The sequence below is a fragment of the Anopheles coluzzii genome, chromosome 3 (genome assembly GCF_943734685.1).
Source record: "Anopheles coluzzii chromosome 3, AcolN3, whole genome shotgun sequence".
Lineage (NCBI taxonomy): Eukaryota > Metazoa > Arthropoda > Insecta > Diptera > Culicidae > Anopheles > Anopheles coluzzii.
The window spans coordinates 87,427,277-87,450,429 of record NC_064671.1 but is presented as its reverse complement, the minus strand read 5'-3'; the positions used below and the strand labels follow the sequence as shown (position 1 = coordinate 87,450,429).

At 45.1% G+C, this 23,153-nt stretch overlaps 7 protein-coding genes across 8 annotated transcripts in view; 2 read left to right on the top strand and 5 right to left on the bottom strand.

The window, feature by feature from the left end:
* The window catches only part of LOC120955008 (lissencephaly-1 homolog), a 233,112-nt gene that overhangs the window by 165,474 nt on the left and 44,485 nt on the right, over positions 1–23,153 (bottom strand). The window lies entirely within an intron of this gene.
* LOC120956779 (procathepsin L-like) lies at positions 2,658–8,198 on the bottom strand. Its single transcript, XM_040378504.2, has 5 exons — positions 7,902–8,198; positions 7,617–7,716; positions 3,978–4,189; positions 3,751–3,878; positions 2,658–3,675 (listed from the first exon to the last, which is right to left on the bottom strand). The coding sequence occupies exons 2-5, from the start codon at positions 7,707–7,709 to the stop codon at positions 3,077–3,079; spliced, it is 1,032 nt and encodes a 343-aa protein (XP_040234438.1). The 5' UTR covers positions 7,710–7,716; positions 7,902–8,198; the 3' UTR covers positions 2,658–3,076.
* On the bottom strand, positions 11,165–14,408 carry LOC120957318 (trifunctional enzyme subunit beta, mitochondrial). The gene is made up of 5 exons (XM_040379463.2): positions 14,175–14,408; positions 13,248–13,413; positions 12,269–13,166; positions 12,012–12,185; positions 11,165–11,931 (listed from the first exon to the last, which is right to left on the bottom strand). Exons 1-5 carry the CDS (start codon positions 14,239–14,241, stop codon positions 11,818–11,820), a joined length of 1,419 nt encoding a protein of 472 aa, XP_040235397.2. The 5' UTR covers positions 14,242–14,408; the 3' UTR covers positions 11,165–11,817.
* Positions 15,664–16,412, top strand: LOC120958634 (cytochrome c oxidase copper chaperone). Its single transcript, XM_040381574.2, has 2 exons — positions 15,664–15,842; positions 15,920–16,412. Exon 2 carries the CDS (start codon positions 15,972–15,974, stop codon positions 16,194–16,196), a length of 225 nt encoding a protein of 74 aa, XP_040237508.1. The 5' UTR covers positions 15,664–15,842; positions 15,920–15,971; the 3' UTR covers positions 16,197–16,412.
* LOC120958633 (small integral membrane protein 20-like) lies at positions 16,590–17,279 on the bottom strand. The gene is made up of 3 exons (XM_040381573.2): positions 17,020–17,279; positions 16,890–16,946; positions 16,590–16,806 (listed from the first exon to the last, which is right to left on the bottom strand). The coding sequence occupies exons 1-3, from the start codon at positions 17,138–17,140 to the stop codon at positions 16,754–16,756; spliced, it is 231 nt and encodes a 76-aa protein (XP_040237507.1). The 5' UTR covers positions 17,141–17,279; the 3' UTR covers positions 16,590–16,753.
* Positions 17,764–23,111, bottom strand: LOC120958541 (ADP-ribosylation factor-like protein 6). Of its 2 annotated transcripts, none has more exons than XM_040381418.2 (3): positions 21,909–23,111; positions 18,245–18,391; positions 17,764–18,163 (listed from the first exon to the last, which is right to left on the bottom strand). In XM_040381418.2, exons 1-3 carry the CDS (start codon positions 22,084–22,086, stop codon positions 17,892–17,894), a joined length of 597 nt encoding a protein of 198 aa, XP_040237352.1. In that variant the 5' UTR covers positions 22,087–23,111; the 3' UTR covers positions 17,764–17,891. The 2 variants fall into 2 exon arrangements, with proteins under 2 accessions (XP_040237352.1, XP_040237353.1); XM_040381419.2 differs by having other exon boundaries at positions 18,245–18,373; positions 21,909–23,102.
* LOC120958540 (peroxiredoxin-6-like) lies at positions 18,699–19,918 on the top strand. The gene is made up of 5 exons (XM_040381417.2): positions 18,699–18,875; positions 18,952–19,108; positions 19,179–19,396; positions 19,476–19,551; positions 19,652–19,918. The coding sequence occupies exons 1-5, from the start codon at positions 18,793–18,795 to the stop codon at positions 19,781–19,783; spliced, it is 666 nt and encodes a 221-aa protein (XP_040237351.1). The 5' UTR covers positions 18,699–18,792; the 3' UTR covers positions 19,784–19,918.

The window sequence follows — 23,153 nt, the reverse complement described above, 5'->3', positions numbered from 1 at the left end:
AAGGGTTTATAGTCTCCATCGATTACTGATTTGTTTACAGGAACTTTTGGAAGAGTTTCAGTCGGAAAAGCCTACTACTCGTGTTAGGCAATTGGTCCTACTTAATTTCTCATCCATTTATATATATGCAATTATTCCTTCTCTTTGGCGTCCTGGAGAGCATCAGGGATATTCAGAACCATTCCGGATATAGTGCCATCGTCTGTCAACCCGTTATCCCTGTCTTTATACCGAGAAGTGTCCATCTTCACCTTAACATCACCTTAACATGGGCCAATCAATCCTCCTCTGGAAGGACTAATAAGACTTTATCGGTTGAGAGCTTTCATTGCTTTTCAGTACTAATCATGATCTTTTTTTATCTTTGATGTAAACTAAAGGTGAGGTGTCGGGCACCTCATATTTTCACCTTCTGATTTTGAGGCTTCCTAGACAGTTCCTTAGACCAGTTATTGGAAAACTTTCGTCACTCGTCGTTGAGGAGCTGTTTAAAATGTTTTACAAAAGTCAGAAATCCATACATAAATGTAAAAAATGGCGCGAAATCTCTACACTGAGTGTCTGAATATTGACCAATATGATGTTAAAATTGAATAATTCTAATCATTATCAGTTTTAGACACATGTTAAGTTACACCACTTCTGAATGGTTTTAGATACCGGCCTGAGCATTGCAATCATAGCATAGGAAAAGGGGCTAGATGTTTGCCATCAAAAGGTTTAAAAATTCGCCCAAGCTGTTCGTTGAGCCTCTTTTTCCGGGCTTCTAATTTTTGCACGATTCTTGTACCGCTGCATCAGGTTGAAGTGCTGCAAGAGCGAATATCCTTGCTTCGACTCGTTACTCGATTCAGAAAAGTACCCGTATGGCGTGAATTGAATCGAAAACCCCTGCAACATTAGATTGCATACACACAGGCGTTTAGTAAAACCGTACAAGGTGTAATGTTGATGTATGCCAATGTCTAACAACTGCATCTTCCTCAATAATTAGATTTTTTATGGGTAAGGAGATTACATTCTTGTAACACTTACAGTGCGTTAGTGTAATATTACTGTGGGAAGATCATATATATAACGCACTAGAGCCGTCGGTCGACTCGCAACAGAATGTTGCGCCATAACGCCCGGTCCTGTGCTGCAGATCTCCAACTCGAGACACCGATCCGCCGCAAGTTTGCCTCGACCTGGTCAAGCCACGGTACTCGCTGCACTCCTCTCGTCCGCGTGCTTGTTAGGTCCCTTTCGATGACCTCCCAGGCTGGATAGCTAACAGGCCTCCTCGCTATACGCCCCAGCCATCTCAGTCTCCCGATTTTCATCATAATTCCAATCGGGAGATCACTTAACAGCTCGTACAGCTCATCATTCCACCGTCTTCTCCAAGTGCCGTCCGCGTCCCGTACTTCGCCGAAGATCGAACGTAGCACCTTGCGTTCAAAAACACACAAGTGCGCGTAGATCGCCTTCTAGTAAGGTCCATGTCTCATGTCCGTAGAGCACAACGAGCCTTATAAGAGTCCGGTAGAGCGTCAGTTTTGCTCGCCTGGAGACTCGACCAGATCGCAACCACTAACGTAGCCTACAGAAGGTGCGATATCCAGCGAGGATGCGCCTCCGAATTTCCAAGGAAGTATCAGAGTCACATGTGACTATACGAAGCAACCCACCTCCTCCAGTGTCTCATCAGCCATGGTGATACAGGGAAAGGTATCTGGGGTGTTATCCCTAGACCCCTATTCCCTGCATGTACTTTGTCTTCAACCCTGCATCTGGAGTTCAACCCGCTGAGCTGCTGACTTAAGTACAGCTAACGTTCCCGCAGCCGTCCTCATGTTGTTGATCGCAACAATGTCAATGTCGTCCGCGTAGCCCAGGCGTTATCATACCACGATCATATTGGCCACAAGCAACGGCTCTTCCATACCTTTCCATACAAACGGCAAACATCTAGCCCACCAATGTACCAGTTTCTGTGGTGTAGACATCCCTGTCCGCCACATTTCAAACCAAATGCCATCGATACATACAACGCGGAACGTATCAGAGGAAAAAATCCCTCACATCACAAACCTTTTAAAATAATATTACTTAATTTCAAGATAACCCTACCACATAAGAAACAAAGCTATTTTTGATTTAAAGAGTCGTCAGACAACCCTATTTGATCATGGATGGTTTCCGGACAATGATGTCGTTCTAGACCAGGGGTCTCCAAACTTTTCAGTTCGCGGACCGCATTGCTTCACATATAATGGTGTTGAGGGCCATTTTTTCGTTGCCTGTAGGTAATACGAACGTTCAAATTTTATCTTTATAAGAAAATACTAGCATAATATACAAAACTCCTATTGCTTTCTATTATTTAAGCTTAGTCTACGTCGCTAAAAAGCAACAATTACATTTTCTCTAGAAATAGTCACAAAAATTTTCTATTTATTTCAACCTTCACAAAGTTGCCTCGGGCCGCATAATAGGCTCTCGAGGGCCGCATGCGGCCCGCGGGCCGTAGTTTGGAGACCCCTGTTCTAGACCCTAGCCGGCCCTAGACGTACGTATATCAGTCGTTTTTTTTCAAATTCAAGCAAGAGCTGCATCTTTCATGTTTGGCTAAACTAATTCGTATCGTTTCTTTCTTCTATAGCTTACTAAAATAGTTGATTTTTACCGTATTGTCTACGCTTTTCGTTTATTCTTTTCTTTGTAAACTTAAAGCTAAATACTACTTAAAACGACGAACTTCGCCTTTTTTAACCTGACACACACACACCGACACGACACGATCCGTTAATCGTTTTTTAATGATGTTTTAGATGATACTCTTTCACAAGTTTTTACTCAAAAAGAGGTTTTTGTTCTTGTATGGCGCAAGTAATATGGGAAACATTCGCGGAATGGTCCCTTCTCCTGCTTAATGCGTGTGGTGCATGGTGTGTGTGTTACCTTTTTTTGTCGGCGAAACCGCATTTTCCTTTCTCTCTCTTCTGTCTCCTCGTAATTAAATTTGTATATATCACACAACATAAAAAATGCCGTATCCTCTCTCTTCCTAATATCCCCCCACTATCGCCGGTTTTTAGACCAACGGATAGCTGGCAGTGGTGGCAATACCGCAGTGGTTGTCACGGTTACGCGCCATCTTCACGTAGCCCTGGTCGCCCCAGGTGGTGCCCCACGAGTTCTTCACCAGCCAGTAGTCTTCGCCGTCCTCGGTCGTACCGTACCCGACCGCCAGCACGCCGTGATCGAGCTGCTCCGAGTCGCACTGCGGCTCGTAGTACACGCCCTCCGAGTAGAACTGGAACGATTCGTGCGACGCATCGATCGCGACCGACACCGGGCCGACGGTGGCGAGCGCCTTCATCAGCGCCTTCTCGTTGCCCTGCGGAATGTCGACGAAGCCCTTGTCGGTGGCACCGACCGCCTTGGGGTTGTAGTGGCACTCGTCGTCGATCGCCTCGTACGGGTACGACTTCTCCGTATCGATGCCCTTGTTGTCCTTGATGTACTGGAAGGCAAAGTCCATCATGCCACCGTTGCATCCGTTGTTGCCGTACTTTTGCGAACAGTCGACCAGATTCTGCTCGGACAGCGACACCAGCTTGCCCGTCTTGCGGAAGTGCTGTCCCTCGAGCGCACCGGTAGCCGAGAACGACCAGCACGAGCCGCAGTGTCCTGGGGAACAAGAAACAAAGAGAAGAAAAAATAAGAAAATATCTTTTCAGCAGCAAAAGCATTAAATGATCGTACCCTGATCCTTGACTGGGGTGACGGCACCCTTCGTACGCCAATCCATCGCCGTCGGCACATCCACGTTGGCCGGTTCAATCCAGGTAACGGCCTCTTCGATCGGCTTCAGCTCACCGCGCAGCAATTGTCTGGAAAAATAACAAGGAAGTGTCACGATCAGTTACCATAAAAGCGGAAATAATTGAATCATCCCCCCCCCCCACCCCGCCCCGTCCAATGACACTTACCCCTTGCCGCTGACCGAACGGTTGAACCCGTTCAGCGTGTGGACAAACTCCTCGTGCAGCAGATCGGCGTACTTGTTCACGCGCAGGCGGAACTTCTCCTGGCCAAGATCGTAGCGCTGGTTGTGCTTGGCAATTTTGTGCTTGTTCTGCACGTAGATCTTCATGCGGATGCGCTCCTCCGTCTCGCTGTCGTACTTCTTGCGGTGTTGCAGCTAGTAAAGAAGAGTGGGAAAGAGAGAGAAATTGTCGCCGATTAAACAAGTGCCAATCAAAAACAAATCCACTTATGCTTTTTGTTTGGAACAATTGCAAAGTGGTGTTAGGTAATGGGAAAGGGAGGCCCGCTGACTCAGCAGCAGCAGCAGCAGCAGCAGCAAAACGAAAGTGTGTGGGGACACTTGAGCGCAATGTTTATATATTTTACTTCTTTGTGTCCAACCTTAAGAAGAACACAGCGACAGGAAAAGCATTAGCGTATGATTCAGCATGCTTCACGAGGACGAGGAAGCCTTGCAAGGGGAATGGGCTGTTTATTTATGCTTCACAGAAAGTATTTTCGAAATTGATGACTGTTTAAGAGTAAACATTGAGAGAATTTTAAATATCCCATTTAATGTTGTATAACAAAGTCAACAATTTATGTCTAAAATGTCGTCTAACCAACTAGACTTTGAAATAAGACACGGCTCTACATGTAACAAGACGCTTTTTTAACCTCCGACACTGAATTTCGCATTCTCGCGTAACATTTAAATGATTGTGGCACGTGTTTTGATAAGAACCTTCTGCTTTCGGTCCATAATCGTTCCGAGCGAAGGTGCAGCACATAGTGGCCGGTGCCCGCCAGGCTAAAGACATGAGTACACGTGCGTTGCCGCGTAAAATGATTGGACGCTAATCTAGTTCAATGGCAATGTTTTACCCCTTTTCCGTCCAGAAGTCCACTTGTTCGTTTGTTCTGCTTTTTGTTGAACCCCATTTCGTCCATTACTCATGTCTTGTGACGGAACAGGCAAGCAAACATAAATTACCGTTCTAGCAAAAGGGGGGAAAAAGGCAACCTCTTGCCACTCTTGCGTTTTTAACCGGCAAATGTGACTCATTTGTACCCGAAATAGAAGAAAGGTAACAAAGCTAAAACCCACCAGCCAGCCACTGTACTGGTTTTGGTAGCGCTGATCGACAGACAACAGATACGTTTTTTTCTATTTACATTTGCAGGACCAGTGTCAAAACAACCTCCTGAACGTGTGTTTGTACGTTGAGAATGAGGAGTTTGAATTTGAATCGCACTTGCTACTAATCTCGCGCCATGATCTCTCCGCGGTGCTGCCTCGCGCAATAACATAATCATCATTGGTGCGAACTTCACACAAAGGACACGCAAAGTGAGACAAGTTTAAGTGCGTCATATGAAAATCCGGGGCGTAGAAAACAGCTGCTGCTTCATCGCCTGAGGTTATCGCAACAACACACACACTTTGCGTGCAATCCAAAACGGTTTATTACTTTACACAAAAAAATGTATAACAAAATACAACGAATATAGGATCCACCACACCCATATGCGAGCGCTTGATAAGCCGAACGAAACGATCGGGTATCAAGCGATTTGTGTGCTTCAACGCCCCATAATGTTGCATCATCATATGCGGAGTGGGTTTGCTGTGTTCGGAAAGGGTGTACAGTACACAGAAGGCGGCAACTATGTGTGCCATTATGAGCCCCGATAGTTCGCCGCCTCTCCCTTATCTGTATCTCGCAGGGAACCGAGCAGTAGTTTTGTGCTGGACGGACAACAAAGAGAAAACGGTCGCTCAATGGTGGACGCTTCTGAACGAGCCGATGACAAAACTGGTTGCTGGAGAATCGAGCCTAAATAGCAAGTCGACAGCACGCATAAATCGTTAATGAAGAGTCATGTCCAGTCTCAGGGTCGCAGGATTGGCCCGTGTTCAATGCCGGCAGCATCGCATGATTATGCTGAAGCGAAGGGTCAATCACATCCGGCGTGTTCCGGCGTTTCAGAGCTTGCCAAAGCCGAGCAGCTCGCATTCATGTTCTTCTTAGTTTCGTTCATAATACTCATTTCATAGCCCAGTTTTGTGATGGAGAATGACTTCTATACGGGTATTGTATCGGTCACACAAAAAGTAGTTTAATTACTTTAGTGGGAAAAACTCTCCAAATCTAAGATAGGGCGATTGTTATACAATCTAATCCAACAAGTTGGCAATTACCACCATGAACTGATCATATCTAGTTGTACATGGAATGATCATGGGCTGATCAGATGGGGCGAATGAAAGGCCCTTCTTGCCCTTCGCTGATGTGAAAATCTTCTAACTTGAAGTGAAGCATCCAATGCTCGCACAAGTTCATGTTGCAGGTTTCAGTTGAATAGCTCAGGAAGAGAATTCCATGAATGGCAAAGGTCTTGTTCCTTGCATCTACGATTTCTCGCTTCTATTGCACAAAATTGCAACTGTTTTTGCCTCTGATTTCGTTTTTCTCTTCTTCTGCGCTTAACACGTACGTAAAAAAACACAAAAAAAAACAACAGAAAGTAAGTTGGGTTGACGAGCGACACAACAAAGCAGCAAAAGGGAACGAAATCTTATCCGCCACCTTTTTAGCAAGCGAACGAAAAACAACATTAAGAGGGTAATGCTAGCGTCTGTGTTGGTGTAGCCTACAGGTGTGTTAGGGAAGGGACCAAAACAAGGGTGAGTCGAGATTCGCATAACCAAAAAACTGTAAATAACACCAGCTGAGCGATGGTAACATAATAGCAGAAACACGCACACACCGACGGTTGCTATGGCATTGAAAAAGAGCGTATTCCACACACGCACGTCCCCCAGCACAGCCAAACCGATGAACCAAGGGGATGATGTTGGGCGGTGGTACAACACATTGGACCAATACAACATCAAAAAACACCCCTCCTCTCTGTTTCAGCATCCGTCACCTGCTACCCGTTTGTCGTTCTTCTTTGTGTGCTGGGCGATAAGAAAGAAAGGCCAAAACTGTGGCTGCGAGAAGCGACGCAAACTTTTTGGCAATCAGCAGCCGTGACCGTCCGGCGAACGAGTTCATGGGCCATTTTGTGTAAACACACACACACACAGTGAGGGCTTTGTTATGGGGGAAGGGAGATGATGGGAACTCTCTTTCTAATGACCCAGAAAAACATTTCCGCCCCAGCAGCTGGCCGCTGGCTGACTACTGATTGTTGGTTCGAAGCGGGTGATAATGACGAAATTGCGCGGCGTACATATTTCACGGATGCAAAATTATGGATCGCGTAATACACATCGCTTGCTGGTGCCCGACGGACTGTTTGTTGTCGCTGTGGTGTTCACCCTATACTAAATGACCCTTCCCTCTTCTGGTCGGTGTTGTTTCCCTAACGAAGTACGCCGCGTTCGATGGCGTCATAACGCTTCAGCTATCGATAATTTCCGGATCACGCCATGACGCCCCCACCACTAGACGGTCCGCACACACAGTTCCAGCCAAGCGTATCTTAGAAATTAGTTTTCGCTTTTTGAGGGGTGTTTGCATTTTCGCATCCCAAAAACAACGTACGAGTTTTGTGAACAAAATTAAATCATTTCTCTCGTGCTGCTCTCTTACCTTGAATGCTGTCCATTCTTCCTTCACGAGCTCAAAGATGGAGATCGCATTGGCGGCCGCGACAAAGCCGAGGATGAGTATTAGAAACTTCATGGCTGATCTGTGGCGAAGGAGAAAAAAGGTGATGCGCAACAACGCGAGCACACCACAGTAGGCGAGTTTGATTAGAGAAAAATTCACTGTTTTGTCACAACGCGCACAGACACACACCCACGGGCCTTATTTTTCGTTGTCGAATTGAAAGATAAAGCGTAGAAAAGAATTGTGTCCGCTGTTGCTACTCACCGATTGCAAATGGCAGAAAGCACAAAATGACGTCGCACAAACCAGACGCTAATATCAAAAGATTGGTTCCTTTTTCTCTTCTACAATGATTCACTGGCTATAGGGTATTTTCCACTGCAGGAAAAAGCTAATTAACTTTTCTCGATGGTCGTTTTAGTTAAAAACACAACTTGTACACGGCTGTAACAATTAAAAAGACAGCAAACAGGAAACAAACAATTAAAACACACACGCACTGTACACTGCAAACCCTCTGCGACGAGAATTGGCTGCAGATTGAACTTTTTTCTCCCCCGGATGGTCGTTTTTAAGCGTCAGCCGTTTCTTTTGTTTACGATTTGTACTGGGCCCGTGTGCTAGTGTGCGTGGTGCGATGATGGCGATGCAGGGCTCGGTGACTAACCGTACGCTTGATTACGTTATTTTGAAGCGAATGATGTGCCCGTTTCACTGGTCGCAACCGCTTTCGATCGGGTCAAAACCCCTGCATCAAGCGTCGTGTTTACATTATGCTGTCCATTTCTTCTAATTTTGATTTTGTACCGCGCGGTACGGTGGTAACGGAAAATGACCTTTTTTGTAAACAAAACCGGACTGTTTGTAATTTATTTATTTTGAGAACGTTCTTCAAGTAAATAAGAAAGTGTTGATCTGATAAATTGTGTACAAAAAGTCCGCTTCCCTCGTCACTCGTTTTTGTGGGATGGAAGTTCTGGTGAAGTTATGAGCCATAAAATTCCAATAAAACTAGCAGAGAAAAAAACGAACACGTGAATCATACAGCCTCATTTCGCGCGCGGGTGATTATTAAAGGAAATATTTTGCTTCGCTTGTTTAAACAGCTGATTCGGGATGAATGAACCAATAAACAAAGGCCAATCACTGGCAATGATAAGCGGTTTCCGAAAACTGCTCCTTTTCTTTTGCCTGCGTAGAATCGCGATCGGTTGTTTCCATGTTTCCGTCTTGTTAAAATGCACTGACCGCAATGATCCACCCCAACGATCGCGCACCGTGTTGGGCATTTCAAAATATTATCGAAACAGTATGCTCTGTGGTGCGAATACATTGTAAACACATGTGCGCTGCGTAAACACACTATTACGAAGCGCGCAAAAAAGCGGATCTTTGCCCTTCCGATCGATCGATCGATCGGGGGCGAACCGGTGGAAACTGCTCCAGTTTCTGGGCCAACCGCCAACGCTGCTGTTTACTACGCTGTCACTCAAGGGCCACTTGCGCGCGTACGCGCGCGAGAGTATCCAGGTCCTGAGATCGGGGCTGGGAGGTAAAAGTTCACGCCACGGGATTCACGCCATTCGAAGCAGCGGGGTGCAGAAGAACCGCACCGTTTCACAAGAGTGGCATCATTCAGCGAAAGGACAGTCTTATCAGGGCCTGGGGCGGGTCGTTTATTGATGCTGATGAACTCTGGCGGTGTTGCGCTTTCGTCATCCTCCAGCCAGACTGTTCCACTTTTTTTTGAACGGTAGACAATACGCCATCACTGTTGGAACCAGCGAACAGTCCAGTTCTGATGATATCCTTGTGTGAAGAAATGATTGTCCTTTTCGGTGCATTTGTTATGCCCTTATCCTTATTTTATATGCATGAAGACGAGTTCAGTTAATGTATCGCGTAAGTCTCTGCTAGGCAACTTTATGGATAAATAACGGCTCAATTGGTGTACACAGGTTACAGAATAATTTTTAACAAATCGGAAATTTTTTTTAGCAGATGATCTTAATTAACCAATGAGCGCAAATTAGGAAAAATGGGATCGAAGAAGCTTGGAGAACATGGGATTGCAGTTTATTTATAAATATGAATTTTAAAAATGGTTCCAATAACAAACCAATTCAAATGTGCTTAGTTTGTTATCAATTTTACATGGATTCGACATATTTAAGCTGGAAATCCCCAAAGATTCTTATCTGGAAAATACAAGCGATAGTGTGTTAAAAGTCCAAACACACTGTCATAATTCGTGAAGCTGTAGAAGTGTTTTTTCTACTTCCTTTTGAAAAAGTTTGGATAGTGCTATTGGTCTTTTCTGAAGCTTGTGTGTATATAACATTTTGAAACCTAACGGTTGGTTCGTGTTTGAAGTTGGGAAAATATTTCTGCAACAATTCTTCGACCGATCGTACCCAAGCATAGTCCCTACTGGTGACTGTAACGGTCTTTGTAACCCATCCTTTGAATTCCACATGACTACAAACGAATGAATTGTGTGCTAGAATTAGCGATAAGCAAGTGTCAGTTGGCGGCTGGGCTGCAGCATCCGTAAGAGGTGGCAAGAAATTATCATCAAACGCCTTGCGACGACTCATCCCAGAGTGATGAATTGGAACGAGCTGCAGCAGCAATTTCCGCACTTCCATCGAATAGTGAGACAGATAGTGGGCAGAACCACTTCCGCAGTCGGTACACGGTACGGTAGAGGTTGAAAAAGCGCCAATCAATGCGCAACACACACCATTTACGCATACGCAGGCTCCGTACCGCTGTACAAAAACTGGTCGGACTTGAATATTTGCTCATATGAGAGCATTATTAGAGCCGAGTCGCAAAGAAAAGGGTATCTTTTCTCAAGCCGTTTGTCATTTAAATCCTGCAACTAAACCTAGATCGTAAAATTATAGATCGAAGCTGGGGTTTATCGCATCATTCTTCCCTAAATTAGAGTTTATATTCAAATTACATGTGCCATAAGTCACTTCAAGGGTAAATGTTTAAACAAGTTAAGAAAAATTAAAGCCCCAACCTCTTACAGGCTTTCCCAGGAGTTCTCATAGCTGTGGGACACTTTATTGAATCTTTCATACGTGAAATGAACTTAATGTATGAACTAATGGTAATTAGACTCTATAGCACCCTTGGTGGACAAATCCAATCAGAATTTCCAAGGAGCCTGCCTGCATAAAGAGTACCATAGAGTGCAATTTCCAACCAATGAAGTTCACTTTCCATCAAAAAGAGTCAAGGAAGAGTCCCCCGGAAAACCCTTTAAAATTCCCAAGTTTAGTAAGATTATTTAGCAAGAAGTTCATAAAACCTGTGCCTGTTGAAAATAACGCAAATTTGGTAGCAGGTGAAGCAAACAAGGGAAGGAAATATTTCGTGATGGTCTGAATGTTACACTTCACTTCAGACTTTGCAATTTGGCTCTATTTCTTTCATATTCACTACAGTTATGTTTTCTCTCTCTGTCATCTCTCATCACACATTGCAACAAAAAAGTGCTTAACCGAGCTGCATAATTATCGTGTATCAAAAATTCGTGTATTTGGACCTTCGCTATACATAGTAAATGATGATTGTTCTATATATTAAAGCTTACAAGAAACACCACTTGCACAATTCAAACATGGAAGAGAAATTAGGCGAATATGATCGTTTACCCCCTAACCATGGTGCAACCGCTTGAACCGGTTTGCACCAGAACTAAATCGTACACTAAACGAAAAGGAAAGCTTTGATGAATTGGTACAATCCTCTTTCTCCAGTCGGGCCAACTGGGGTCGCCCGAGAAGGAGAAAAAGGATTGCGGCACCATCGCGATTCAAGTTGTTAACTCATTTTCGAGCATTTCAAGGGAAACATAACTACTATATCTCTTAGTGCGTAACGAAAGAAAGCATTATGTTCTCCTTCCCTAGCGTTTAATTTCTTAAGATCTAGGATCGTCTTAATGTAGAGAAATAAAAAGAAAAGCAGGATACAAAACAAACAAAACAAATAATAATAATATAACGGGGATCAGTGTTATCGCTCCATGATATGAGCGTCGAAGTAGAATATCTCTCCTGCGTTAACTAATCCACTTTGGGGGGAGTAGGGGGACACTTTGTTGGTGGGAGGGTGGGATCGTGTGTTCGGGGATAAATGTTCTCTGTCGCTATCTACCCTCGGTTTACTCCGCGTTGGCATCGGGGTGTCGTTCGAGCAGCATAGCTACACCCTGTCCACCGGCGGCACAGGCAGCAATCATACCGAGCTGTCCGTTTTCGCGCACCAGACGGTTTGCCTACAAAACATGTAAATATTTAATAAAAAATAAATTTCTTAAAAAATTAATTTTCAACCATTAAGCTTAAGCAAACTCACCGTATGCATGCACAAACGAACGCCGGTGGCGGCGAACGGATGGCCGATGGAGAGCGATCCGCCCCAGTTGTTCCACTTGGACATATCAGGCGCACCGAACTTTTCGTTCAGTCCCAGATAGTTCTTGCAGAAGTAGTCGGAATCGAGCGCTTTCAGGTTGGCAATGATTTGTCCCTGTAGTTGAACGAAGAAAACAGAAAATAAGTAAATACAATTGCGCTTCGATTTGTGCGCATTAAACAAAACTCCACACGTACAGCAAATGCTTCATGAATTTCCCACGTATCGATGTCCTTCAGTGTGAGACCCGCCTTCTTCAGCAGCTTCGGGATGCCGTACGCCGGTCCGAGCAGCAGCTGATCGATCGGGTCCTGCGACACGTACAGGAAGTCGCGCAGGTACGCCTTCGGGCGCAAGCCGAGCGCCTTGGCCTTCTCCTCCGTCATCACCAGACAGGCGGACGCACCGTCGGTCAAGAAGGACGCATTGGCAGCGGTCACCGTGCCGTACGGTTTCACGAACGCCGGCTTCAGCTTCGCGAGCGATTCCTTCGTCGACACGCGGATCCCGTTGTCCTTCTCGATCGTTTTGTCCACCCCGGACACCTTGAACGGGACCAGATCGGTGAAGTAGCCCTTGTCCTGCGCTTCCTTCGCGAGCGTGTGCGACCGGAGCGCATAATCGTCCTGCTCCTGGCGCGACGCGTTGAAAGCCGCCGCGAGCCGATCCGCCGAGTGGCCCATCGTTTCGCCGGACGAGAATTCGGCCACCGCCGGCAGCTCGGGGGCGAAAAAGTCCGGCCGAATCGTGGACAGCAGCTGGAGCCGCTGGCCCAACGTTTTCGCCTTGTTGGCGCGCAGCATCAGCGACCGCATCTTGCGGCTGTGGCGGATCGGGACGTCCGACATGAACTCGACACCGCCGGCCACGATCGCGTCGTACGTGCCGGTCGCAATTAGCCCCATACCGGTCGTGATGGCCTGGTTCGAGCTGATGCAGGCCATCGTGACGGTGTGGGCCGGCGTTTTGTTGCTAAACCCGGCGCTGAGAGCCGCTTCGCGGGCAATGTTGGACGTTTTCACCTCCTGAATGACCGTGCCGTACACGATGTAGTCGATCACCTCCTTGTCTACCTTCGTTTTGCGCAGCAGGCTCCTGCGGAAGATGGGGAAAAGCAGCAATGGTTTATGATTATGAGGTTCTTTTACAAATCGAGGGGGAAAGCGATTTTCTTACAGCAGCGAATGACGGGCTAGCTCGTGCGGCATCAGCTTCGAGTAGTCCGAGCCGGACGTTAGGAAGGGCGTACGGACACCATCGACCAGCACTACATTCTTGCCCGTCTTGTCCGGCAAACGGCGCGGCTCGTACACAGTGTTGCTAGTGCTGATGCTACGAAGGGCTGCAAAAAAAAGAGTCAGAAAACAAACATGTTTAGAACTGGTGGGACGTGCACGTTTCCCAAGTCAGCACAAAAAGCGCCGGCGGTGTTGCACATTTCTCCCTCCCCTAAGTGGGTGGGTATTGATAAGGTCAGGGGTATAATTTCTAGGTAAACTAAATCTCTGATCACGTTGGTGTGTCTAAGTACAGACACCAAAAAAAAAGAAGAAGAAAAAAACCGTGATGGACTCGTGCGATTAAGAAAGGAGATAAACATGCCCAAAGGGAAGCAAAATATCGCCGACAGGATTGACCGATGTCCGGGTTGCTGATAAAGAGGAGCGCGCTCGGTCATGTAACAGCCAGCACCAGCCGTTTTTGGGTAGAGCACGGGGTAGGTAGGCGGCGATGATTTCAAAACAAAACCCCCCCCGTTGGCTCTCGCTCCGTGTATGCTCCATCCGATGACGTGCCCGGTGTGGTGGTGTTGGTTGCACATCGCCGTGTTGATGCGTTGGACTTTGAACTTTCTACTTTGTGCGAGAGATCAAAAGTACGGGGTGGACTAGCATACATTCCCGTTGAGACAGTCCTGTTATCCAAGCAGGCGGGCGACATCGATCTTTAAACGATGGCATGTGAAATATGTTAAAACACCTCTTCTCTGGAGCTATTCGATCGGTAACATTCCGTTCCAATGGCCGAAAGTCAAAGTCCATTGTTGCGCGATGATGCGGCCAGATTTTGATCATCCATCTGCGGCCGATGGCCACCACTTACCGGTTTTGGCGAGCGTTCCCGTCAGGGAGGAGGTAGATTTGACGACGTTCACTAGATTGTAAGCCATGGTAACAGCGGGGAACGGAAAATACAACTTGGTTTCACCTAATTACTGTACACGCAAAAGGAAGGAAAAAAACCGTAGCGAACGTAGGCACACTCGCACGCAACACACGCACACACTTTGTTCCTGTTGGAGCGACACCCGAATAATGAAGTCGGTGGGCTAGTGGTAGATGATGGCTTGTCCGTGCGAGTCAAGGTGGATTAAAAAGATCAGGTGGTGGAATTTAGAGCATTTTGACAATTCGCCATTTGACGTAAGGTCTCCAGGATTCAAACTTTGTTTACATTTTTTAAATTTGTTCATATAATTTATCTAACGCTTTTCTTCGATTTTCACATTCATTCTTCATCATCTACAAGACACATGGATAATTTAAGTGAAATAGAACACTTAATCACATGATTTTAAAGTTTGTGACTGAAAAAATAATCAAATCTTTTGTGAATACAGGCGGTCCCCGAGATACACGGTACCTCTTATACGCGGATTCGGTTATACGAGGTTTTCTAAATTTGACAATTCTTTGAGCAAATTGTACTGATTTGACACATCAATTGCAAATTGCCAAATAATTTCCGTTTTGATCAAATGTTAAAAACTATTTAAAAAGGTTTAAAACAGTTATATTCAGTCAGAATAATATCAAATAATTCATAAAGTGACTAAAACCACCCCTTACTTGCAAAATTACACGAAAATTTGTGATATTTTAGCTGGAAATCACGAGATTCGACTTACGCGGAAATTCGAGATACGCGGTATTTTGTGGCCGTTTTTGGTCCCCATTAACCGTGTATCTCGGGGACCGCCTGTATATCTCATTTTTTCGATAAAATCGATAGACATACAAAAATGCACGTAGCAATAAAGAAATCTATTCTATTGGCTATGCTTTGTGTGTGGAAACCAACGATTAACGGTTTTAAAATGACGTAAAGACCCTCAACTATGGCGACCACCCAGTGATCCTTTTCTACCATCTGATATGTTTTACCACCTTGCAACGAACCATCGAGAGAGTGCGCCTGACGTACAAGCTGAGTGCCATGTTGACAAAATCACATGCAGACAAATTGGTAACTCACTTGTGGTTTTTCTTTTTGTTGTTAAAATGCTATTGACAGTAATAATAGATAATAGGCAGTAATCAAGGTGGATTATAGAGGAGGTTTCTTCTCAGCATTTGGCATGTTGCCATTTTGAGATTCAGTTTGATAACAGGCGTCGATGTGTGTGTATAGGCAGTAGCCGCAATGTAGCGAAGAAAATACCGATTATTGAAAATGAAATTTCGAAAGATTTTCTTCCAGTCTGTGGAACTCATATACGACACAAGGGTAACTCATTTCTGTTGGTTCAGTGTGGCTCAAATTGCCAATTGGGAAATCTACCAATGAACCAACCTTTCGTTCATTCGCCTTTTGCTACAGCTCTTTTGAATGTCAATTGTGTCAACACACACCGAATACCGATCGGCGCACACAAAGATTACCTTGAAATTTATCAAAAAAAGATCCCCACATTACGTGCATTGTGAAATTGTTGTTGTAATATATATCCGTAAATTATCTTCCCTTTAAGGAGGTAAAGATATTTGCTATGTAAGTCTCGATTCCGGTGCCCTCGTCCCGAAGCATTCTGAACCCGCCCGCTTATGTCACATGCTTTTGTGTTTCAGATCTGCCGCAGTGCCAAAGCGCCGAGTCCTACCGATATACCGCCAAATTACAATGGGTCAGTCGGTCAGTTTGATGCCGCACGTAGCCGCCTCGACGGTGGACACATCCAGCACACCAGCGACCACCAAAGAAAAGCCCAAGTGCAAAGCGTGCTGTGCCTGTCCCGAGACGAAAAGGGCCCGCGATGCGTGCATAATGGAGAACGGGGAGGAAAAGTGCTCCGAGCTGATAGAGAAACATAAACAGTGCATGCGGGACATGGGCTTCAATATTTAATCTTAACGCGTAGCGGTTAAACACTAACATCATACAGCGTTGTTTGATGAGTTTTTCGGGTCTTAATTCTAGTACTTCATATGTATTGTAGCGCGTAATTGCAGTAGACTGCAATGCCGGCAGTAATAAGGCAACCACCGTAGGGTCAGACGAGCAGAGCTAAATAGTCAGACAAGGAATGGCGTGAATTAATAAATGTGAATGTTTAAAAATAAACTACGACCGCTGTTGCCAAATTTTGTTTCCCGTGATGATGTCAAAGGTTCTGGGCCGGTTCAACTGCCTTGATTGTTGAGCTGCTTGATACATAAAATAAATAAAGAAACCTTTGATTTCTTTCCACCGTACATCACACTTCAAACCCAAAGTGGGCTAATACTCAAAATGCCAAAATTTACATCTAAAACTTATTATTCTCCTCACAAAAACACAAACTCAAACATTCACCGTGCCTCGTATTAAGCTACTACTTAAAGAGAATCAACGTACCGTTTACGTTATTGGGAGGTGTAGTACGTAAACGAAACGGCAAATCTCCTCTACTGGATGAGCTTTGTTTATCGCTTAATGTCTTCCCGCGGTTTGAAGGGATCACTCCAGACTCGCATGTCTGCGAAAGAGAAAAGGGAAACAGACGTATTCGAGTTAGAATTTTAACTCCACTCAAAGACAAAGTGCCGGTTGAGGTCATACTTCCTGGCTGGATTTCTTCCTGCTTGATACCCGCTCGGTTGACCTGTTGCGCTTTTTCTACGGGTGAAACAGAAAACCAAACAATTAGTAATCGAAATTCAACCCAACCCACTGCTGGGTGTGTGTTTACTGTATTCCTCCGGATGCAGCATCGGATGCACGATGATTGGATAGCAGGCCAGTGCGATGAAGCCCACGATGCCGCCGACGAGCAGGGCGTAGTTTCTTCCCTTCAGAACGATCGGTGCCATTGCCGGAATGGTGGATTGTTTTATGGTTTTGTCGGTGGTCAATAAAAGTTCGGATTCGATTTGGGAAAATCACCGAAACACTGCACAAGCCAGCCGGTGCGTGTGTGTTGTGAGATGTTATGCAAAACCAAAACATTCACCAATCATCTGGCGTTGACAGTTTGCCCACACGACAAAATTGCAGGGCTCGTTGGCAACGTTTTGACATTTGGAAAAATATTCAAATATTTGAAAGAAAGTCTACACAAATCCGTTACTGTAGCGCAATGTAGCACGTGGATGGATTTTAATCGTATAAAACGATAATTAGATCAGAAATGATCAACTTATCGCCAGTAGGCGAATTGTGACTAATATGAATTATCCTTAATACCAATATAATAAAATAATTAAATTATTTGAGTCCTGTACTGTCAAGACTACGAAAGGCTACACAAGTTGTAACCGATTTTATAATTTAAATCCTCTATTTGATTTTGATTGATTAAAAAGTGTGATTTGCTATAATTTTCCTTTAATTCTATTTCTTCTTTTGAAAACTTACTGTACATCATTATTCGTCCATCGTTGCACGCCCCACCAAAAGCCACATCCTTTCTAAAACTCCATTATTTCTCCCACACTTTTCAAAACATAGCTAAGCTTAAACTTTATTCAGGATAAAAGAGATCACATAACTCAATCATGATGATGGCGCTGAGTGAGTAATTGCGCCGAAAATGTCATCACCACACGCTACACCCAAATTACTCTACCGATGCTCCTTGCTGTTCGCTACACACTCTCTGATCTGATGCACCATCCACTGGACGCCATCCTGCAGCCCCTCCCCGGTAAGCGCATTGCTCGAGCTAATGTGCCACGGTTTGTCTTTGATCTTTTCCAGCCCCAGCCCGGCCGCAATCTTCACGCTCGACAGCGCATCGGTGCAGTCCATCTTGTTGGCAAAGAAAAGGATGGGCACGCGCCGATTGGCAATGTCTGGGTGCTGTAGTAGAATTTCCAGTTCGTCCTTCACAACCACTGTTTCGGGGGGAAAAAGGGAATAGATAAAAAAGGAAATTAAAAATGTGTTACCAGAATGTAGTGCTCTTTGCTACTTACCCAACCGCATCCGATCGCTGGAATCGATCACAAACACTATTCCCTGGCAGGATTTGAAGTGATGCTCCCACAGGCTGCGGTACCGCGTGGCGCCGGACATATCGAACGCGGTAAAGAACACTCCCTGATCTGGAATTAAAAGGCAAACTAGTTTTTTTACAATGACCGGCAAAAGAAACGGGAAGAATAGTTTAGTTTGAAATTATGGTTAAACTAGAAGGGGTGGATAAATCAAATAAAATGACACAATGGGCCCCTTAAGCTCATCTACCAGGTGGTTCAAGTACCGGAAGGTTGAGTGCATCCCACATTAGAACGGTAGCTCAGGAAGTATGCCCTTGACAGTGAGCTGAGCCGTGTGATTCCTGGTCCTAGCGCAACTTGATTACGCGCGTCACAATCAAACAGCTGCGGTACGCAACGTCAACGCAAAGACAATACATAAGTAGCCGCCAGATCAGTCGATACGGAGCGCAAGAGCAATCAGTACAGTGTTGTGTTTCAAGCCGAGAGCACACGAAAGCAGACAACCAAGGCCTTTTACCATCATGCGTATCGGAGCGACCATTCCCAACTTTCAGGCGGATTCCACCAAGGGACCGATCGATTTCTACGAATGGATCGGTGATTCGTGAGTGTTCAGCTTCAAGCGTTGTCCTTCAAAAACTCCACAAAGTGATACAATGTATGTTTATTTCTTTCGCTAGTTGGTGCGTTTTATTCTCGCATCCGGCCGATTTCACGCCAGTCTGTACGACGGAACTCGGACGCATTGCGGTACATCAGGAGCATTTCGAAAAGCGCAATGTGAAGGTCCTGGCGCATTCGGTGGATGATCTCAAGTGTCACGTGGACTGGGTTAATGTGAGTGTGTTGTTGATCTCATATGCGACCCAAGATTGATTTTTTTAATGCTCCTCCTAATCAAACACAGGACATCAAGTCATACTGTCCGGATATTATCGGCAACTTCCCGTACCCGATCATAGCCGACCCGAGCCGCGATTTGGCGGTCCGGTTCGGCATGCTGGACGAGAAGGACAAGGACAACGTGGAGCTGGCGCAAACGGTGCGCGCCCTGTTCATCATCAGCCCCGACAAGCGGGTGCGGCTGACGATGCATTATCCAACGTCTACGGGGCGTAATGTCGAGTAAGTGTAGCTAAGTGCGGTACATGTTGCTTAGCAAAATAATCAACCACGTGTGCTCGGCGTATATCTCTCACTTTAGCGAAATTCTGCGCGTCATCGATTCGCTACAGCTGACAGACCGATTGAAGGTGATTGCAACGCCTGCTAACTGGACGGTAAGTTGAGAGAAGTCCGCCAGCCTACTGCGATAATGAGTCGTGTATTTTTGTTGATGTTGTTAATCGCATTGTTCTGGTTTCGGTGGTTTCGATTCAGCCCGGCACGAAGGTCATGATACTGCCCAGCGTAAGCGAGGAGGACGCAGACAAACTGTTCCCGAACGGAATCGAACGCGTCTCGATGCCCTCCGGCAATGTGTACGTGCGCACGACGACCGATTACGAGTAATTTTCTAGAACGCCCTGTGCCAACGTCTCATATCTCTCGTGCAATGTGTGTTTTAATGTTTTATGCATTCGAGCGTAACAAAATGAACATTTGTTTTTCTTGTTGCCAAATAAATATCAGCTTCCATTATCAAAATGTTGCCTTTCTTTTGTTTGTTCCAAAATTTTGAGGTGCAGTAAATGCACAACATTTCTTATCGGTCGAGCATGAGACTGACTCATTGCTTGAGCATAACTTTCAACGACCCTCCATGGGGCGTCCTATATAGCTGATAAGGTAGTGAGTGCACTCGAAACATTCGATTGTGTCTCGCAGAGATTTCACAACATTAGTCTAGCTGCTACCACAACACCATATGTGTTGCATATTTCATTCACACTTCGAACAACAAACTTCCGCACGTGAGCCGCGGCGGCCCAGCAGCAGCAACAACACCACCCCACCGCGAAGGTAAGCCGGTATTATTTCAAGAGCTTCTGTGGTTCCGTTTTAATTTCTCAAGTATACCAAGTTCTCAAGCCGGAAAACAAAACAAGCAAGATTGATTGAGCCTTCAACGTACGCTTCTCCGTACGCGGGGTGCGATGGTTGAGCTTGTCCCCGTGCCGTTGCTCGCCGTAGAAGTGCAGTGATAAATATTCATGGGCAATGTTTGCCGACCAAGCCTCCTTCCTTGCTGTGGAGGTTTGCTTAACGTTCTAGATAAGGTAATGGTGGATTTAAATTGATAATTTCGAATAGGGGACAGGCATGCCAGTAGTTCCGCGTCACGTGCGAAGTTTTGTTTATGCAATCTTTGCTTTATGGCGCATTCCATTCTGATTGTTGTTGAAATATTGATCAGCTGCATGTGTGTTCTTAGCTTGATTTGCATTTCTTGGATTGTTTTGAGAGATTTGTGCAATAGTATGACGAAATAAATTTTAAATATTTTAGCAAAAAATAAACAAAGAAATAGGACCAATCAGGGCACTTCAAGATCAGTCATAGCTTCAAGATTATACAGTTATCAATGATGTTTCATATTCGAGATTATGATCTCTTACTCTTTTTAGATAATTGAATCAGAGTAGAAGAGTGGCAATAGAGATATGAATCTGTCTATGCCGACTAAAAATTCCCACCTACAGGAATATACCAATTCATTCTCTGAACTACCCAGTGACTCACTGTTTACGAATTTAACTCACTCACTTTCTGGGCCAATTGAAGACTTCATTTTGGGATTCAATTTACTCCTTGGCTGCGTCGAATAATAACTTATGTTTTTGGCACTTTACTCTCCTGTAGGTGGTTAATAAAATCCGATAATAGCGAAGAGATTCCTACAAAATCTACGATCTGACATTAACATCCATGCACATTCACTTGCAGCCTTCAAATCGTTCACTCTTGCTCAGTCTGCACATCCCTAATTGAAAGGGTCATTCTTGTATTGGATTCCTATAAGATTTCACATTCATGTTGGAATTGTGTTGTATTCTGAACTGCGGACAACTTAGTGTTCATGCGATCGTGATGGCTCCCTTTTTTACTAGATAATAGATAATAGAATAGATAGATAATATTTTTTAAAACTGCAGAAGGGCTTTCAAAATAATAAATCCAATTTTTTTTATTTTTTGTCAGTGCTCCAAATGATCGTTGTCCTCGTCTTAGATAGCTCTTGATTCACAGCTAATCTAGCTAATTACGAGAATCAATATGATTATTAAACATTATTGCGTTTAAGGTACATTTAAAAGGTGTTGCTTGCTTGTATGCTGTCAGAAAACAGAGTTCCGTGTACATTAATTTGTCGACGAGTAAGAAACTTGCACAATTCGCTTCATCATCTTCCACTCGGTCCATCATTTAATTGGACGCCATAGTTAAGCAATTTTCCACTTTAACCAAGCCTAATAGTAGGCGAGGTACGGTCACACTTGCGCTTGCTTTGATTACGCTCCGGTGTCATGCTTAAATTAGTCGGGTAAAATCGATACGTCCTTGGTGACTTGGAACTTTCTTTTAGTGCTCATCTTATCATGCTCCCGCTTAACAGGGGCGCAATTGTTTCGAACATGAATGGTAGGACTGATGATAAGAAATGTACTACAGTTTAGTGTAAGCAGTTGGTACTCACTTTCAAATCGCTCCACACTGAATCCCACCGTCGGTACCACGATCGACGTTCGTTCGTTCGGATTTTTGAAATGGTTCACTATCGTCGACTTGCCGCTGTTGTTCAATCCCACCACCAGTATGTTGATCTGCTCCTTTTTCATCTTCAGCATGTTGGCCAGCTTATCGAACAGCCCCATGGTGGCAACGGCACCGATTTGCCACCCAACCACAACGGTAGTGTTCAAGCAACAGCACACACACTTCTGGTCCGCGTTTTAGGATTTCACCAGTATCACATCCAAACTCTTTTGCCCGTGAGAGCAAGAGGACTAAGGACGAGGTACAGGAGATATTGATCACACACAAACTCTTCGCCTCTGCTACTCCTGCTTCTTGGGGCGGTTGGGAGGTACCGTGGAGTATCCAGACCGCCAAGGATATACCAAGTTACTGGTTGCGGTTTTACGTCAAGCGTGCTCGTGTTCGCCCGTCACGCTCGTCGTCGTGCGCTTTGGTGAAAGGTCAACATTGTGTTTTATGCTGGCTGTGTGCGGCCACTTCTACCGTTTGGTGGGAATTAGGAGTTTGAGGGACTGCGCGGTGGTGGACACACCCTGTTTTATGGCCACTTTCTAGTACTTCAGTGGCAGGGTGTTGAAGTTGCCGTCAAAAGTTCACCACCTTTCAGCCTCGCCACCGCTGTCCATGTTGGACGGGCTGTACTTCCGGTGAAGGCACTACTGGGCGCACACGTTGCATAACACGCTGCACTGATTTGGTGGCTACATTACTCGCACAGAGCACCTTTTTGTTAGTTTCATTACAAATAAAAATCGGTAAAATATAAATCAACACATTCACTATTCGCTAAAAACTTAACCGTCCGGTGTAAACTAAGGTCTTTGTGTGCCAAGGAAAACAAGGAAAAACGCGCTCCTCTCACGTGCGAAGCAACACCGAACTGGCTCGATGTCAGGTGCTTGTGAGGGAAAATGGGGAAAATGCATACGTTCCATCGCAGTAGAATTGTTTTGGCAACCGTTGCTAGGGGGCCGTCTGGAGTCACGCTTTGTAGAGAGAGAGAGAGGGGTGCCCAAAATCAACGCCCGTGTGCACTATGTTGCGCGCGTGTACATCGCAATGACATTGATTTTTGGGGTGGCTGACACTGCATTACAATGCATAAGGGGGTTGAACACGCGGTTGTTTTGTTTTGTGTTTTGTAAGTTTAGGTCAATTTTGTATTAAAACAAAATAAAGATAA